Raw genomic sequence first — 16,908 nt, forward strand, 5'->3', positions numbered from 1 at the left:
GGGTGGCTTGTGGTGGCAGCTGTGACCTCACTCTCTCGCCTGTAACACAACCCAACACCAACTTTTCATCCTATGGAAGGCTGCCCACCCCCACCCCCATACCTGTTGTTGTCCACGTAGCGAATCAGCATGGGGTAGAAGGCATAGAGGTCTCTGCAGAGGACTGCAAACTCGTCCAAGATGAGGAGCTCCGCCTCTTGAGTGTCTCCTTTGGTGTCGGCTTTCAGCTGCTCCTCCTCCTGCACAGTCTTGACAGCCTTTTTCTTCAGCTTCTCCAGAGTTGGGATGAAGTGGCTCTTCAGCAGGTCTGGCCGTGCTTTGCTGATGATTGGCTGGGCGTACACTGCGTTTGCAAACAAAAAGCCTCCACCTCATTTCACACACTAGGACAATTGATCAAAGGAAAGAAGTGATCCTGAAAGGTGAGGCTGCAACAACCCACTGACTCAGGACAGCCATCGCCCTATTCCCTTCTTTCGCTGTCCGCTAGGTGCTTCCCTCTCACAAAGACACAGTGAGAGCAGGGAGCCACGGAGAAGGTCTCTACTCCCATTCTGCTGGTCCAGGCCATAGGGAGCCCCTGTCACCCTAGAACTCCTCATGCATGCCTGGCATTGGCCACACTCTTAGCTCCTCACCACACAGTTTTAGTATGTTCATCCTAGTGTGGGCTCACCAGCTAGATTATAAATTCCTGGGATAGAGCCTTTCCCCCCCTAATAACCAGCACTATGCTGAGCCAAGAATAGGCACTCAGTACTATGCTTTCTGGTTATTTTATAGAAAAATCTGTTGTTAAAAATACATGACACCCCCCGCTCCAAAAAATAAAAATAAAAATAATACATGAACCCAACCACAGTTCTCAGCCCCCAGTACTTGAGAACTGCCAACTCACTGCCTGGGGCCCTGTGGAAGACAGATAAACTGTCACTGGTTATCATGAGCTGAGACAGAGGCTGAGGTGGTCACCAGAAGTCAAAGAGCAGACACAAGCCATCAGTGGAATCTGGGGCTGTGATTCTGGCCCTCCTAAAGAGAAAGGTAAAACCTACACATCTCACTCTGTTCTTTAATGGAATATCCTCTTGGTCTGCTTGATAATAAATATCAGAATCAGAGTAATTATAAAACAATTAAGTTAAATAAAATTAGCAAGAGCCATTACCACTGCCAATACAAGCCATGTATGTTTTGTGCATTTCAAAGTCTTTTTAGCTTGGGGCATTCCAGTTGGAAATAGCCTATATTCTGGCACTTTTTCTTTTAAATCCCACTGCCTTATTTTTTTCACTTTCACAGCAAAGACTGTTGTAAAGGGAGGAAGTGAAGGCAGCTTCCTGCTGAGATGCATGAACCCAGAAGCCACAACTCAGGCTAGGAGAGTTCACCACTCCCACCCACCCTGCCCCAAGTTGTACCTCTGCTCTGGACTCAGAATAAGAATGGCTATTCCAGATGTGGGTGAGTAAGCCTGTGCCAAGGCTTACAACTTAAAATCACTTGTTTTGGCACTGGCAATGAAGTGGTCCCCGAGATCTGGAGACCCCTGGGGAGTAACAGAGTGAGTTGGCTTGCCAGTTTTCCTGGCAGTTGTCCTCTCTGCATCTCTCCAGAGCTGAGGGAGCCCATCCTTCCACCTCCTTCCTTCCTAGAATCCCTTATGAATTACAAGTTGAGCTTCTCAACAAATGGCCTTGGGGTTGGCAATATTCTTGGGCTAAATAGGTAAAAAGGGAACATCAACTTTATTTACTCGTATGCTCATGAGGTCTTCACTATTGAGTAGCTATGAGCACCTAGAATATTTATAATTCTGATCTCAGTTCATTTCAGAGACGGGAAGAGGGCAGAAACTCTTCTCCCTGGTCTTGCCAAGGGATACCTCCTCATTTATCTAGGAAGATAAATATCTAGGGTTGGGCTACTAGCTCCCTTTGGCCCAGCCACTGTGTTTTCTGGTCCAGGAAGTGACGTGGGTGAAACTGCTACTGTGGAGCCGCCACGCTGCTGGTTGGTCAAAAGCAAGGACTTTGCCTTGGCTTCTGTCTCCTCAAACTCTGCTTTGACACAGGAGACACTAAATATTCAGTTTCCCGACTGTGGGAAATCTGGTTATTAATTTTCCAAGCCTTTCCCTTTTTTTGAGGTTGCTTCAGGAATAGAAAAATAGGGTAACAAAATTCATTAAGAGCCAACTGCATGCAAGGAGTTCTAGAGGAATATAGAAACAAAATCCCCAAAACCCAAAGTGATGCTGTTGTGAACCTAAATTTGGGAGTGTCTTAGAAAGCATAACATGAAATACAAATGCTAGCAACTTCCAGTACAGCCCACATGGGAGTGAGATTTATATATGTACCAAACACACAGGAGCACTTACTGGGAAAATACAGTTATCACTGTAAGAGCAAATGAGATTTTTTAAAATCAAATGGGACTCTTAAGTGCCAAAAGCAAATAAAGCCATGAAGATCCAAGTCAGGCAGAGTGTATGGAGAAGGGCTTCCTGGAGATTTGAGGGACCTGGATTATTTGGGGAGCCACAGGAGCATTTACTCCAGGAAGCTCTCCAGGGGAATAGCTTTTTACTGGGAACTACCAGAAAGGGGAAGGGAGACTAGTTAATAGAATGCAGGTATCCTGGTCCTGGGGTTGGGGGGCCGGGGAGAAGAGGCATTTGTGGTACCTGCAATGCGCTTCATCCAGGATGCCTCATCGATGCCCAGATTGTTGTTGATGATTTTTAGAATGTTTCCCAGGATGACACTGAGGTGTTCAGAGGTGACCTTGGTGCACCAGGGCCCTGTGCTGGGAGGTAGGTGCTCAGGCCCCCGCTCCCACCAGTAGGACAGGTAGTTGCAGAGCATGGGCAAGATCACCTCGATGACGTGGGGCATCTCCGTGTATCGGGCCCCTGACTCGGCCAGGTCGCTGATTTCCTTCATCAGGCCTTCCAGCTGAGGGAGGTCGGGGCACATCTCTTCCACGGTGTCCGGCATCCCCAGAACTGACCAAGAGGGTGCAGGAAGAATAGAGGGACAGTAATTCACAGGCACAAATAATGGAACTTCCTCTGTCTGTTCCCACCTTCCTGTGCTCTTCTGACCTTAAGTAACCATCCTCGAGCCTTAGATGAGAGAGCACTCAATGTGGGGCAGCTTCTGTCATCCAGGTGTTTGTGTAAAGATGACAGCTTCCAAAGGTTGGGTTGGCTTCCTGAAGCCATACTCAGGTTAAAAATACTTCAACATAAGGTAAAAGGAGCATAATAGAGACAGCTGAGGGACATCTCCTAAGACTTCTCTTAGGTGAAGCCAGGTGAAGCCAGTCTCTGGCTTCCCCCTCTCTGCCTTACTGGACGCTTGGCAGAAAAGGCAACACTACATGGAGAAAAGCAACTAATCTGTGGTTAGTTCAGCTACCTGGATCTCAGTACTGTTTAGAAAGGAAAAGGAACCCCTCTCAGCAAATATTCCTTCAGCTGGACCAGAGACAACATGCCTTTCCATCTGGTTGAAATTTGGTGGTGGTGGGGGGGACACACACCTGTATTTGTGTTAATTTCTGCATTTACAACCGAAGTTCCTAATAAGGTGACCTGTGCCAAGGCCTCCTGTCACTCACATAAACCTCTTTGTTTATGAAGGCTTCTGTACAAGGAAGAGTAAGCCCCTTCTCTTCCTCGCACTGAAGACTGTGGTCGCTTCACTGAATACAGACAGACAGGACGATGCAGCAACAGACAGACAGAGGTCAACATGAAACCAGGGAAGGCTGTCGGATATCAGCATCACAAACGGCAACATCAGTGGTTATACGTCCTGTTCTAGTGAAATGGAAGGACAAGACAAGACAGGAGACACTAGAAGCAGCCTGAGGGGCCTGGTAGGTAAGAAGATAACAAGGCTCTGAAAGAGGCACCAGCCCAAAGCTCTGTCTCCTCTAACCACCAACCCACCTGCCTGGGTCGGGTCCACCTGGTTCCGGGACATGGATCACATGTGGATTCCACCTGCAGGCTAAACCTCCCACACCAGGGCCAAGGCAGCAAGCACCACAGGGGCCTAGGGAATCTGAGAAGCCACAGGATAAGGTGGAACACTTTTCTGGAATGTCAGTTCCACTAGATGACTTGAGATTTATTTTTGATATTTGGAGAAAAATGCCAAGTTCTCACAAATTTCAAAGGCCTTCAAATAAAATTATATCTTCTGTGAATGGAGTTATACCTGCAGGCCCTTTGCCATTGGGATTACTGCTGGCTGGAAGTCTCCCTTCTCTAGATTTTAGGTACATAGGAATGGAAGGCTTAATGACTCAGAGAGGTCACAGCCAGTTCTGCAGCCTGTAGGAATATCGGTCAGTTGGAAGGAACCGTTCTGATTTCTTCTTTTATTGTACTTCCTGGAGCAGAGATGCAGGGCAATGCTGGCTGTCTCGGAGACAATGAACGTGCAGCTGAAACAAACAGCATGCAATGGGTATGTAGGGGCCTCCCTGCTACGGAGCAGGCCCCATGTGGCCGGAACGCTCTTTGCCTAACGATGACTTTCTGCTGCTATCACTGTGGCTAAAGAGCTCTCTTCCTTGAAAGTCACAAGGGGGCCAATATCCTTTAGAATCCAGACAATTTAAGGGGTGCCTGGATGGCTCAGTCCATTAAGCCTTTGACTCTTGACGTTGGCTCAGGTCATGATCTCAGGGTCCTGGGACCAGGCTCCACATCAGGCTCTGTGTTCAGTGGCAGTGTGCTTGAGAATCTCCCTCTTTCCCTCCCTCTGCCTCTCCCCGCACCTGTGCTCATGTTCTCTCTCCTAAATAAAGAAATAAATCTTTAAAAAAAAAATCCAGACAATTCAAAAGGGTTAGTAGCATGAAAGCCAAAGAATGTGAAACTCTTGTGATTTACACGGGAAGGGAATTACACATCGACATGGTTTACTGCCAATGTTGGTTATGTGCAGAGAATGTCTGGCCTGGATCCTGCAGCAGAGCAACCATCAGGGGTGACATCAACATGGGGGTCTGCAGGACCCTCCCAAACAAAACCATTTTATACATACAAGAAGTTAAAGACAGATAAGTCAAGCCTTCTATCTTGAAACTCTGCACATAGAACAGTGGCAACTGCCATGGATACAACTTAAGTTTACAACTGTTTGCTGTAAAATGATCAATAAAGCACTCAGGTGTGTGTGTGTGTGTTTAAATGTCATACAGACAATACATCACCATGGACATTTATTCCCCCTAAGAAAAGAGCTGCTTGAGGGTGCTGCACTGGAATCATTATGATGACCTTTAAAAGTTATTTATATGTAATTGGTCTTTGAGTGAAGGAAACATTTGTGATTCAGATGGTGTTTCATACTTCAAATGCCACATAATAAATCCACAGAATGAATGTTGCTGAGTTATGTACATGAAACATAGCCTCGGCTAGGTCCTGTTAGAATCAGACCCAAGGCTGTTGGAGTTATCATTAGAATACACAGTCTTTTCATCTTCTACATTAGTGGTTCCCAAAGTGGGGTTCTCCCACCAGCAGTGGCAACATCACCTGGAAACTTGTTCGGACCTTCTGAACCCAGGTCTACTGAGTTAGAAACTCTAGGGGTAGACTCAGCAATCTGTCTTGATAAGCCTTCCACATGATGCTGATGTACGCTAGAGTTTGAGAACCACCGAGTAAGATTCTAAAGTCAGATTTTCTTCACCAAGCTGCCCTTCCCCAAGAAGGCAGCATCAGGGAGTACTACCTCTTTGTGTAGGCAGGCCACTGACATGGGAAGTGGACCTTCTGCTTTCTCTGGACCAGCCTGGCTGGTGACCAGGGTATCTTGTTTAATAATCTGATTAACAGACCACTGACACACATAACCAAAGGTTTATCTAATTTTGAATACCTGGAAGATACCTATATTAAGCCTTTTCTAGGCATATCTTAGTTTCTGGATGAATCGGAAAATGCTCCAGGGTCTTACAGGACAGAAGAGTCATTAATATGGGTAACTGCTGGCAAAACATGAACTGTCAATTAATAGAGATGTCTAATTGCCTGAAACCTTGATATATCAGCTCATATTATTCTTCTAAATTGAAGGCTCACATCATTTGTCACCCTATATATCCCTCCCCCACCTTGGTCCCTGAGGCCACTCACTTTGTATAATGAATGAAGTCTACCCTTCTTGGAGTCCATTAAGCCATCCATCATTCTCTAGCTCCAGGCAAACCCGATTATCTCAGAACATATATTCATGTACACTCTACTTTTCAAGAGTCACACACATGGTCAGCATTCCCTCTGCTGATTAACTGAATAATGACAAATGTGGGCTCAGGGGACTGGGCACACCCCACAGTGTGCCACTGATGGATGAAAAACTGTCATCTCTAAATCACATCTTTCTCTCTTTTCTTTCCTGTGGAATATGCAATGGTTGATATTTATTTTTCATTTATCGGTATGTCTTGTTAAATAAAGGTAATGTATATAAAATAAGAAGGAACATATTTCCAATAGCCCTTGAGAAGAACAATAGGACAGAGTAATTCCCTTCCTTCTCAAAACTTATCCATGGTTTCCCTCATCTTTGTCAAGTTCTCATTTTGCCTGCTACTATACGTCTATGAACTCAAGGGCAGAGGAGGCCCACTTACCCAAGCTCTACATAATGGTCAAACAGAGATACAGGGTTTCCTGAATCACAGTTGGAGCAGAACAAATGGATAAATATCTAGCACTGTCATGACTGAGTCCATGTCCCTTTGGAGCTGCGGAGCAACATCTGGGCTGGCATATGGCTACAGATGTCACAGCCCTTTCTAAACCAGAGCCTGCTCAGTTGCTCAGCTCCCATGTTAGCTGCAAGATATGACTCATTCAGTATCAGGAAAGGGTGGAGACAAACAAGGTTAGAGACATATTTCTGCTAGTCCAAGAAAGGGAAGAAAGGGTGATGTGAGGCTGACGGGGTGGGACATTAATCTCGAGAAGTCACATGAGACTTTGGCAGGCTGCAGCATCTGGGCAATGTCTCTCTCTTGACTAACTCTGACACTAGTCTCCACTGTATTTATCCTAGCTCAGGACCAGAACTTTGCTAAGTGTCCTTGTCTAAATTGTTCTGGTCATCATTTCTGGGGGTGATGCACTTCTTTATCTGAAGCAACGAGAAGCAAGTGGGTATAAAGCTGTGGCTTAGCACTCTGCATTCTTACCTGAAAAGAAGAGGATGACAAAAGAACGTGATAGAACAGAGTTCTAGCTCTTAGAACTCTCTCAGGATCTCACAGCAGTTTGAAAAGGGGGCTTGAACTGAATGGAACTGCCACACAGTCTAGTCATCTACTGTGACTGTCCATTGTTATTTTCAGAAAGTATTGGTTCTGAATAAGATAGGTCCTGATTTGAAATAGTTTATTATGGTTTTTTCTTCTTTAATATTGATTAGGCTGATAGTGTGGTAGTTTTTTGATGTTCCATCAAGTCACAGTAATTTTTTCTAACTGGAGTCCAAGCTTTATTCAAATTCCTCTGCTCTATATTGCATTGACCTCCGGTAGGATCACAATTCCTCCCTAAAGGAGGACTCTCCCTTCCATTTCCCTTGGAGCAGATGTATAACCTGCCTTGGATTCCAGTTCTAGAGTACTGTAGAAAACTTTTTTTCTATAAAGGGCCAGATAGTAAATAGACACTGCAGGCCAGATGGTCTTTGCTACCATGAATCAACTCTGCCCCTGCAGTTGAGTTGAAGCAGAATGTGCCAGTTAAAAAGATATGCCTCTTTGGCATAAGGATTATTTTGGGCTGATTATTTTTAAGAACCTACAAACATGGGAGAAGCTCTGAAAACAAATAAGTTACCCTTGTGGAAGAGAAGTCTAAATTTTATAAAGGAAATTTACATTAGAAAGGGGGCCTGTACCAGGAAGTGAGCTATTCACGGGAGATCACTTTTTCATCTGAGAGATTCATCCGCAGGACAGGGCGAGCGTTTACCAAGTGTTTCTGCTTCTCACCTGTCCGTGAATTGCCTTCTCCTTTTGAATCCCCAGACCCCTATCCCTTTCCTTAGCTTTGAATGGTCTGTCTATGAGCCTCAATCCGTGGGCTGCATTTTGAGTCTCCTATCTTTGTGGGGCTCCTATAAGTACTCATGTGTATATAATTACATTTTTTTTCTCCTGTTAATCTGTTTTATGGGGGAGGGGTCTCAGCCAAGAACAATTAAGAGCAGAGAGCAAATTATTTTCCCTCCCCTATGCAGTGCTAATGTAGCCACAGACAACATGTAAAGGAGTAGGTGAGACCATGTTCTAATAAAACACTCCCAAAACAGACAGCAGACCAGATTAGGGCCATAGCCATAGCCATAGTTCTAGAACTTAGTGTGTCAACCCTCTTGTTAACTTCTCTTTCTTCTATAATTTCAGTCCCTTCTGGTGTTTTTATATACTTTATTTTCTACAATGATAGCATGTGGTCATCATCCTTGGAAAAACAGCCTCTCCCTGGACTTGGAAAGTATAATTAGGTTACCAGTGCACTTGTGCCCCTTCTGATGACACTCTAGAGAGGAACTAATAAAGCAGTCATGTGCCCAGGCACAGAAGGGGGCTTGAGATCCAGGGCAGACTAGAGAGCCTAAGGCTTTAGGAGGGAAGGGATTTAGAAGTCAACCATACTGTATCACTGTACAGAAGAGGAAGCCAAAGTCCAGTGATAACAAGGTACCTGCCCATGTCCCCTTTTCCAGTAAAATGGAGACATGCAACATGGATCCTAGCTTTGATCTCCTGGCCCCTCTGAGACTACATAAACCAAAAGTCCTTCGAGGCTGCTGTTCCCTGCCTGGGTGTCTTTCCTTCCTGGCTGCTCTCTTCTCAACACACGGGTTGATGACCTCTGAGGGAAGATACTTACTAGACCTCTCCCTGGGGGTTCTGGTGTTGAAGACTGAGAGTGGATTGTAGCGGTTAAGGGTGGGTTCCAGGAATGCTACTGGTATGGCAGCTGCCAGGGAGGCCAGACATTCTCCAAGGGCAGGACGTTGCCTGGAAACAAAGAAGTCCATTTAGAAGTGGTGCTACCACAGCCTGGCCCCATGGATGGTGGGCCAGGCCCCTTCCCCAAGATGTCTCAGGCCATCTCCCCTCAGATTACTCCACTGGACATCCCTGGATCCTGGGCTCAGCAAGATTACAAGCACTTCTCTCTCCCCCATCTTTCTCTGGACACTGATGAAAGGTGTTCATTCAATGGTCTTACCACCTGGATCCTGTTTTTTTTTTTTTTTTTTAAGATTTTATTTATTTAAATTCATGAGAGACCCAGAGAGGCAGAGACACAGGCAGAGGGAGAAGCAGGCTCCATGCAGGGAGCCTGATGTGGGACTCAATCCCGGGCCTCCAGGATCATGCCCTGAGCCAAAGGCAGTGGCTTAACTGCTGAGCCACCCAGGTGTCCTTGGATCCTGGTTATGGCAATACAGTAATACACTATGTAGCTTTGTTCTTCTCTCCCAGCATTTCTGAAAGCATATTTTGCTGTCATCCAAATTGAATTTGATCCTCTCTCTGTTCTCAAAATGTTTTGAAATCTGTATAATCTGTGTGTATTCCCTGCTTTGGATGGAGCTGTTGTCTGCCAGTGGGAATGGTAGATAATGGGCCAAAAGTACCAATAAGACATAAAATAAAAGACCTGCCTTGCAAAAGAAACAACAGGCTTCACATTGCTCAATTTAGAAGAAAGACCTGTTACTTCTCCCAAATATTCTACACAAATATTTGAGTGTCCATCATGTATAAAGCTGAGTCTCAAGTCTTTTTGTGAAATGAGCAACCAAGCAAGAACAAAATGTTTAGGATTCCTTGTTCGGTTTTCTAGTTTTCCAACTGAAAGACCTTGTGCTTTCTTGCCTACCGACCAAGTCAGCAAACGTAGGTAATGGGAACCAGCCACTGGTTGGTCAAAGCAGAGCTGATACAGAGATAGTCCTCCCCCTCCTGGACCTGGGCTTAGTCTTGGACTTGTACTGGTTAGCTCAGCAGACCCTTTCTGCTCGTGACAGCACTGGCTTGAAGGGTCCTATATGGGTGCTGACATCTGTTGCTTTCTGATAAACAAGATACCAGAGCCATCTGTTTTTCCATCATAGATATATATATATATATATTTTTTTTTTGGTAAATTCCCGGCATTCAGTCACGGTCAGACCACATACCTAGTTTGTGAGTCACACAGGTGAGGTCAGTTCCCAAAATTTCTTTAACTGAGTACTATGCGTCCTCTGTTAGACTGTGGTACAAATGTAATTAGTGCAGATGATAGGTCTATAAGTAAGAAGTGGATGGGGCTTACAGCGTTCAAACATATCTCGTTAGTCTTCCCTTGTGTCTGGCCAATCAGAATAAGTGCTGATGCTGTGTCTGTGAAGCCCATTGCAGAATCCCTGGGAACTGAGGGTGTCAGGCTACATTGTGGGGGATGTTATAGATCCATCATGGGGCAAACTGCCAGCTAGAGAGAGGATGCACTTGGAGTCAGGAGCAAATGCTTATAGCCCTACGGTAGTTCTGTGGGAACAGAGAGGCAATTAGCCCTCAGGGTTCCCTTCAACTCCCACCAATACCTGAACTGAAGGCTGTGTTAGTTGCCCTTCACTGTGATAACAGCCAACAACTCCAACAGCTCTAAGAAGCCAGAATGCCAAAAGTGTAGGGCCTCTGGATGTGTATGACAAGCGTTTACTATGGGGTGGAGGGTGGCTAGGAGAGCCACTGCCCACCTAGGAGTAAGCCACATTGTCTGAACATTAGCCTTCTTCTTCTAGATAGCAAAAATCCTTCCTCCTTAGAACCCTTTAGCAATGTGATAAAATAATATATATTTATGGTCTAACTATAAGGATTAGGATCAACTTGCAACTTCATTATAGCAGAGAAAGAGGCACACTTGAATTGGCTTAAAAATGTGATCTTAGTTGGCCCTGAAAAAGATAACTTGTCATGGCTGGCTGGCTGGGTAGCAGCAGAACCTGCAAGGGGCAGGCCTGAGGGTCTAAGAATGGCTGAGAGGCAAGAGGAATCTGCTGGACAGAGGGAGGAGGGTGGAGGCACAGGATGGGTGAGTAGAAAGCTGTCTTGGAATCTGCTCCCTCCACCCCATCTTCCATCATGTTACCAGACTTATGAAAAAAGTCACTTTTTGATTAATTTAAAGGAAAATGAATACATGTGGTTTTAATCCTTATCTTCTATCTTCTTAGGCTCAGCTTTTACGAGACTAGCTGACAGCTCGCCTTGCTGTGAAGTGTGTGAGCAGATAACTTTAAAATCTGCCTCCAGTAAGCAAGAATGTCCTCAGCCAGGCAATCACTTCTCGGGTGATGACACAGCTTTATCCTTTCGCTGGAGGTGTGACTGTGAGAGCCCCCCATCCAGGTCTGCTTTGGAGGCAGGGCTGCGGCCCTCAGACAGAACAGGTCCTCTGTGTCCTGTGTCGTCATGTTGCCCCGCCCCAGCCTCAGGCTGTATCTCTGTGGGAAGGCAAGGGAGTGAGACCTGGGCTTCTCTTTGGGGACCTTCTGCAACATGGCTTCACCTCTGAGCAAGCCTCACTTTTTCTACCAAGCACAGTGGCCCTGGGGAGAAATACTCTATTTCCTCAGTCTTGCCTTTCCAGGAGGAAAAGGGAAGGAGATAAGCCATGAAGGTGAAAGAAATACCACAGGGAGAGCATGGATGAAAGAAAGTCTGGGCGAAAACCAGGATGACAAGGGGGGAATGTTGAATCTGAGTGCAAACTCTACTTGGCCCAGCAAGATGAATCTTGGAAACAGCTGGTTCTGAGTTGTCTGGCTGATAACTGGACCCAGACTTCTCTTTTCTTTCTCTCATCAAATTAAAGTCCTGATCTCACAAAAGTGGATTTCTAGAAAATTACTCTGATACAAAAGCAACAACCCGTGGGGCAAAAGACAGTTTTCCAGTGTTGTGTTGCCTTGGGGATATGCATTCCCTGTGCTCTCTGACGTTAATTACTGGCAACTCTGAGTCTCAACAAGCTCCCAACAGGGCATTTTCTAGCCTAGGGCTCACAGCAATGCTAATTAGTCATGTAGCCAATAGGGAGAAACAACAGTTCTCCTGGTTTAGCTGTGAAAAGTTCTATAAAAGTAAAGGCCAGACGTCTGCTCATGACCTTGGCCCCCCACCTCCTGCCCCAAGAGGGACTGAGCAAAGGCCTGCTGTTAGAATGCCTCTCTGGTCCTTAGCGCTCCCCAAGGTGGCAGTGCACGTATGGACCAAGCAGAACAAGGACTACTGAAACAGCTCCTGAGCAACCGAAGCTCTACTGGAAGAGTTTGTTCACTGGATGTGGCGCTCGCTTTCTCTCTCCCCTTCAGTTCTCACTGCCTAGTAGAGTAGTTCTCACATAGTAAAACTTGGTCAATGGTGACAGATTGAAGAGAGAGCAATTTGTGTTTCAATTTCTGTTATTTTCTAACTTGGTAAGTTGCAGAGATTGTCCATCTCTTGATTTTATTTCCATGGATCGAGACCCAGCTTCTCAAATGTCTTCTCAAATGTCTACTGTTAGGGATCCAGGCAGAGTGAAAGTCATTACAGTAATAAGAATCATGCCTTGCACATACCTGGTGCTTTGCAATTTTGAGAGTTCCTTCGTGTATATTCCAAAGGATGCTGAGGAGAGGAAATAATATGCCCCAGAGGGGCAGAAAGGTATGCCATGGCTCTAGAGCAGCAAGACTCACTTCAGAGGTTTAGGGAAGATGTGCAGTGTTTGGTCAGAAACAACTGGTCAAAGGAGGCAGGACAGGAAGGAATAAATATCTCAAAAGTGTAAAAGGGAAAAACACAGTTTTCATTTGAAATAAAATGAAGGTTTGATGCTTAAATCAATTTCCAGGTTTTGTTTCTTGACCATTAACCCCTCTCACATGCTCTGTGATTAAAGTATCTCTACATTAAAGAAGGCAAGTAGTCTCTATGATTAAATGTATAAGAGCCTTGACCCTTTGCTGAGAATTTGTTGAAAACTCTACTTGTCAGTAACCTCAGTGTTGTCTCAATTCAACATATTCTAAAAGAAATGTCTCTATTCTGTTTCAATGCCCCTTTCTTCTCCTTACAGTCAACACTCTCACTGAGGTGTCTGGAACCTCACTCATCCACAATGCACACTCAAGCTGTAGCTGGAAACCAAATATTTAGTGGTTCCCTTGCAACACTGCAGGCATTCATTAGCCAAGGAAACTTTAGCAAAAGGTGGTAGACAAATGGTGTGTTTGACTGAATTTTCTTCTGTAAAGTGCACAAGAAGTGGGAAAAAAAATTGGGAAGACATTTGGATCCGTGCTGAAATTGGAAAATGTGTGGTAATGTCAAGCCACAAAGTATGGATCCCAAGTGGGAACGCTGAACCAAAACATACTTTCTGGACTAACAGCAGAGTGTAGAAATCTCTGGAAGTAAACATGGGGACTATGAGAAGCCCAGAATATGAACTTCGGTTTGAAACAATGAGGATGAAGGGTAGGAAGCAGGCCCTGAGGGACCTGCTGGGGATGAAGGATCAGGTTCACCTTGCAGAGAGACAGGCAGGACAGAGTAGGGAAGAAGGATACATGCCACCTGCCATTCCTGTGACCTGGACTCCAAGCCTGGAGAAGCCACTGGAAGAGAAAGTGAGAGGAAACCTGTCCAGTAGCTGCTGACCCGTCTTCTACCAGATGGAATAAACCTACTTTAAATGACTATACAAAAGCCTTTGTATAGGTCTTTGGGATGCACTAAAAATTTTGCCTGTTACCTCTCACCTGGGCCACTTGCTTTCTTTTTTGGGGGGAGGTACAAAAGGCTAGAGGTAGATGTACCCTAGAGCTAAAGGCACTGTGGGTAGAAAAGGTCCTGAGCCAGTTTGTCAGATTTGAAGCTGGATGATGTTCCTTCCCCATACACTCCTTCAACACACACATACATACACACACACACACACAAACACACACACATGCACACACACGTGCACAGATGCTCCTTTCCATTCTTGAGAACTAGCAATGTAGCTAATGACCTAGAAACAGCTGGGAAACATGGTACAGAGGAAGAATTATCCAGAAAAAATACAGAAAAATTCTTTTCTATACATTCACAGAAAATAAAAAGAGTCAAGAACATGGAGAGAGTTTGAGAAATCCCTTACAAACACCAAACAGGAGAGAGCACCTAGCTAAAAGTTACTTGGGAGAAAATGAGAAGTGTGGAAGATCAAGGAAAAGCCAGCAAATACAATCTCTCCCTGAATAACAGCTAGGGAAAAAACCCCAACAGTCACATAATACGGAGAAAGATTTGTAAATAATGGGAGACTCAATTCTGAACTGTGAGGGGACATACTAAGTTCTGAGAAGCCGAGGGGACTGACATAGAATAAGCACATCTTGGAACATATTATAGGAACTTAATGAGCTTCAAGACCGAAGAAAGAATCCAATGAACAGCCAGCTTCTCCCCTCTCACTGCAAAGTCATGTGTAAGTCAGTAAATCACCTGGCCCAGGGCACATTGTCAGGACACAAAGAAGCAAAGAGTATATGCTTCTGAGGGGGGAAAAATATGACCCAAGGAGTTTATACTACAGAAATTGTTCATAGAGTCAAGAGGTAAAGAAACAGGTATTTGATGATAAGTCTGGCCAGCCAAGAGACAAATTGAAACAAAAAATTAGGAATGGGAAAGTCATGGTTCAAAAGGATTGGCTAGGGGCAGCCCAGGTGGCTCAGCAGTTTAGTGCCGCCTTCGGCCCAGGGTGTGGCCCTGGAGACCCGGATCGAGTCCCATGTTGGGCTCCCTGTAGGGAGCCTGCTTCTCCCTCTGTCTGTGTCTCTGCCTTTCCCTCTCTGTCTCTCATGAATAAATAAATAAAATCTTTAAAAAACAAACAAACAAACAAAAGGATTGGCTATTTGATGAGTCATTAAAATATAAACTAAGGTAAACAACTTGGGAATATTTGTCCTAGAATAGAATATAAATGTTATAAGAAATTATTATTACTATTATTTTTTTAGAGAAAGAGTGTGTGCACATGTGCACACATGCATGAGTATGTGTGAGTGGGAGTAGGGGGAGCTGGGAGGAAGGGCAGAGGGAGAGGGAGAGAGAATCTTTAGCAGGCTCCACACCCAGTGCAGAGCCCAATGCAGGACTCAATCTTACCACCCTGAGATCACAACCTGAGTCGAAATCAAGAGTTGGATGCTTAACTGACTGAGCCACCCAGGTGCCCCTGTTATAAGAAATTACATAGCAGGGCAGCCCAGGTGGCTCAGAGGTTTAGCCTTTGGCCCAGGGCCTGATCCTGGGGACCCAGGATCGAGTCCCATGTCATGCTCCCTGCATGGAGCCTGCTTCTCCCTCTGCCTGTGTCTCTGCCTCTCTCTCTCTGTCTCTCATGAATAAATAAAATCTTAAAAAAAAAAAGAAATTACATAGCAGAAAAGGAAAGGTAGAAAGGATAGGAAATAGCTAAGAATAGAAGTGCACCAAATTTGCTTTCCTTTTTAAGGTAGAAAGAAAATGATTATTTTAACTAAATAATACATTTAAAAATGGGAGTTGAATGATAAAGAAATTCCATTTTTAGCTTCACCCAACAGGACAAAGTTGCAAAGCAATATGGATATTATGCTCTCACATGTGTATGGACGTAGAGGTGCAGAAAAAACATCTGGAATGACATACTCCAAATAGTTAACAGTCGTTTCCCTTGGGAACTGGATCAGCTTGTTCAGATTTAAGATTTCTGAACAGGATTTCTGCTACCAAAATGTGCACTTGTTTATATATAAAGTTTTTTTAAAATTTTTATTTATTATTTATGATAGTCACACACACACAGAGACACACACACACACAGAGACAGAGAGAGACAGAGACATAGGCAGAGGGAGAAGCAGGCTCCATGCACTGAGAGCCCGATGTGGGATTCGATCCCGGGTCTCCAGGATCCCGCCCTGGGCCAAAGGCAGGTGCTAAACCGCTGCGCCACCCAGGGATCCCATGCACTTGTTTAAAACTACAGCTAATCTGACAATTGAGAAGGGTAAATGTCCAGGTTTGTATCACATAGAAACTCATTAAACACTCATGTCCCTCGAGCTTTTCTGCAAGCTTTAACCACAGGAGCTCTGAAAGCTGTGACTATGAAGAAACAGACATTTCTTCAGTGGTTTTTGGTCACTAGCATGTGATTTAGCTTGGCTATGTGGTATTGTTTCTCCAGTCACATACATTTACCAGCTATCTGTTAAAAAACAAAATTCAATTGAGTAAGCCTGAAGATCTCATTGTCTCCTTCTAAGATCTCATGGAAGATTTATGAATCTGGCAACATCTTATCTAGGAAGTAGCATGGTGCCTGGGGGAAGTGGTACAAAATGGAAAGTTTTTAGAGGAAGAAGAGTGGGGCAACAAAGTTATAAGCCAAGGGGAAAAAAAAAAACAAAGATTGTTCCAGGCTGGGTAGCTTTCCTACAGTGGGAAGATGAGTGGTTCTTATCATGCAGATGACTCCTCTTCTTTTAGGGGATGGGGAGAGCCCTTGTGACAGACCACCTACCTCATTGGTACCTATTAGGAAACTCCTGAATTGTGGGTTAAGATCTAATTTCTGCAGGAGGTTGAAACTACAGTTAGGGGTCACCTGGGTTAAGCATCTGCCTTTGGCTCAGGTCATGATCCTGGGATCATGGTCCTGGGATCTAGCCCCATGTAGGGCTCCCTCCCCTGCAGGGAGTCTGCTTTTCCCTCTCCTTCTGCCCGCCCCCCCCCCCCCCCCCCGCTTATGGGCTCTTTCTCTGTCTCTCTCTC

At 45.0% G+C, this 16,908-nt stretch overlaps 1 protein-coding gene across 1 annotated transcript in view; it reads right to left on the minus strand.

Annotated features, from left to right (window-relative positions):
* Positions 1 to 16,908, minus strand: part of RYR3 (ryanodine receptor 3) — a 511,176-nt gene that overhangs the window by 64,291 nt on the left and 429,977 nt on the right. The window contains exons 65-67 of the mRNA XM_072738189.1: positions 8,936 to 9,066; positions 2,690 to 3,010; positions 103 to 343 (exon numbers count right to left, since the gene is read on the minus strand). Coding sequence (XP_072594290.1) covers positions 103 to 343; positions 2,690 to 3,010; positions 8,936 to 9,066 — 693 coding nt within the window. The remainder of the gene's footprint in view (positions 1 to 102; positions 344 to 2,689; positions 3,011 to 8,935; positions 9,067 to 16,908) is intronic.

This window comes from Vulpes vulpes, chromosome 15 (genome assembly GCF_048418805.1).
Source record: "Vulpes vulpes isolate BD-2025 chromosome 15, VulVul3, whole genome shotgun sequence".
NCBI classification, from domain to species: domain Eukaryota; kingdom Metazoa; phylum Chordata; class Mammalia; order Carnivora; family Canidae; genus Vulpes; species Vulpes vulpes.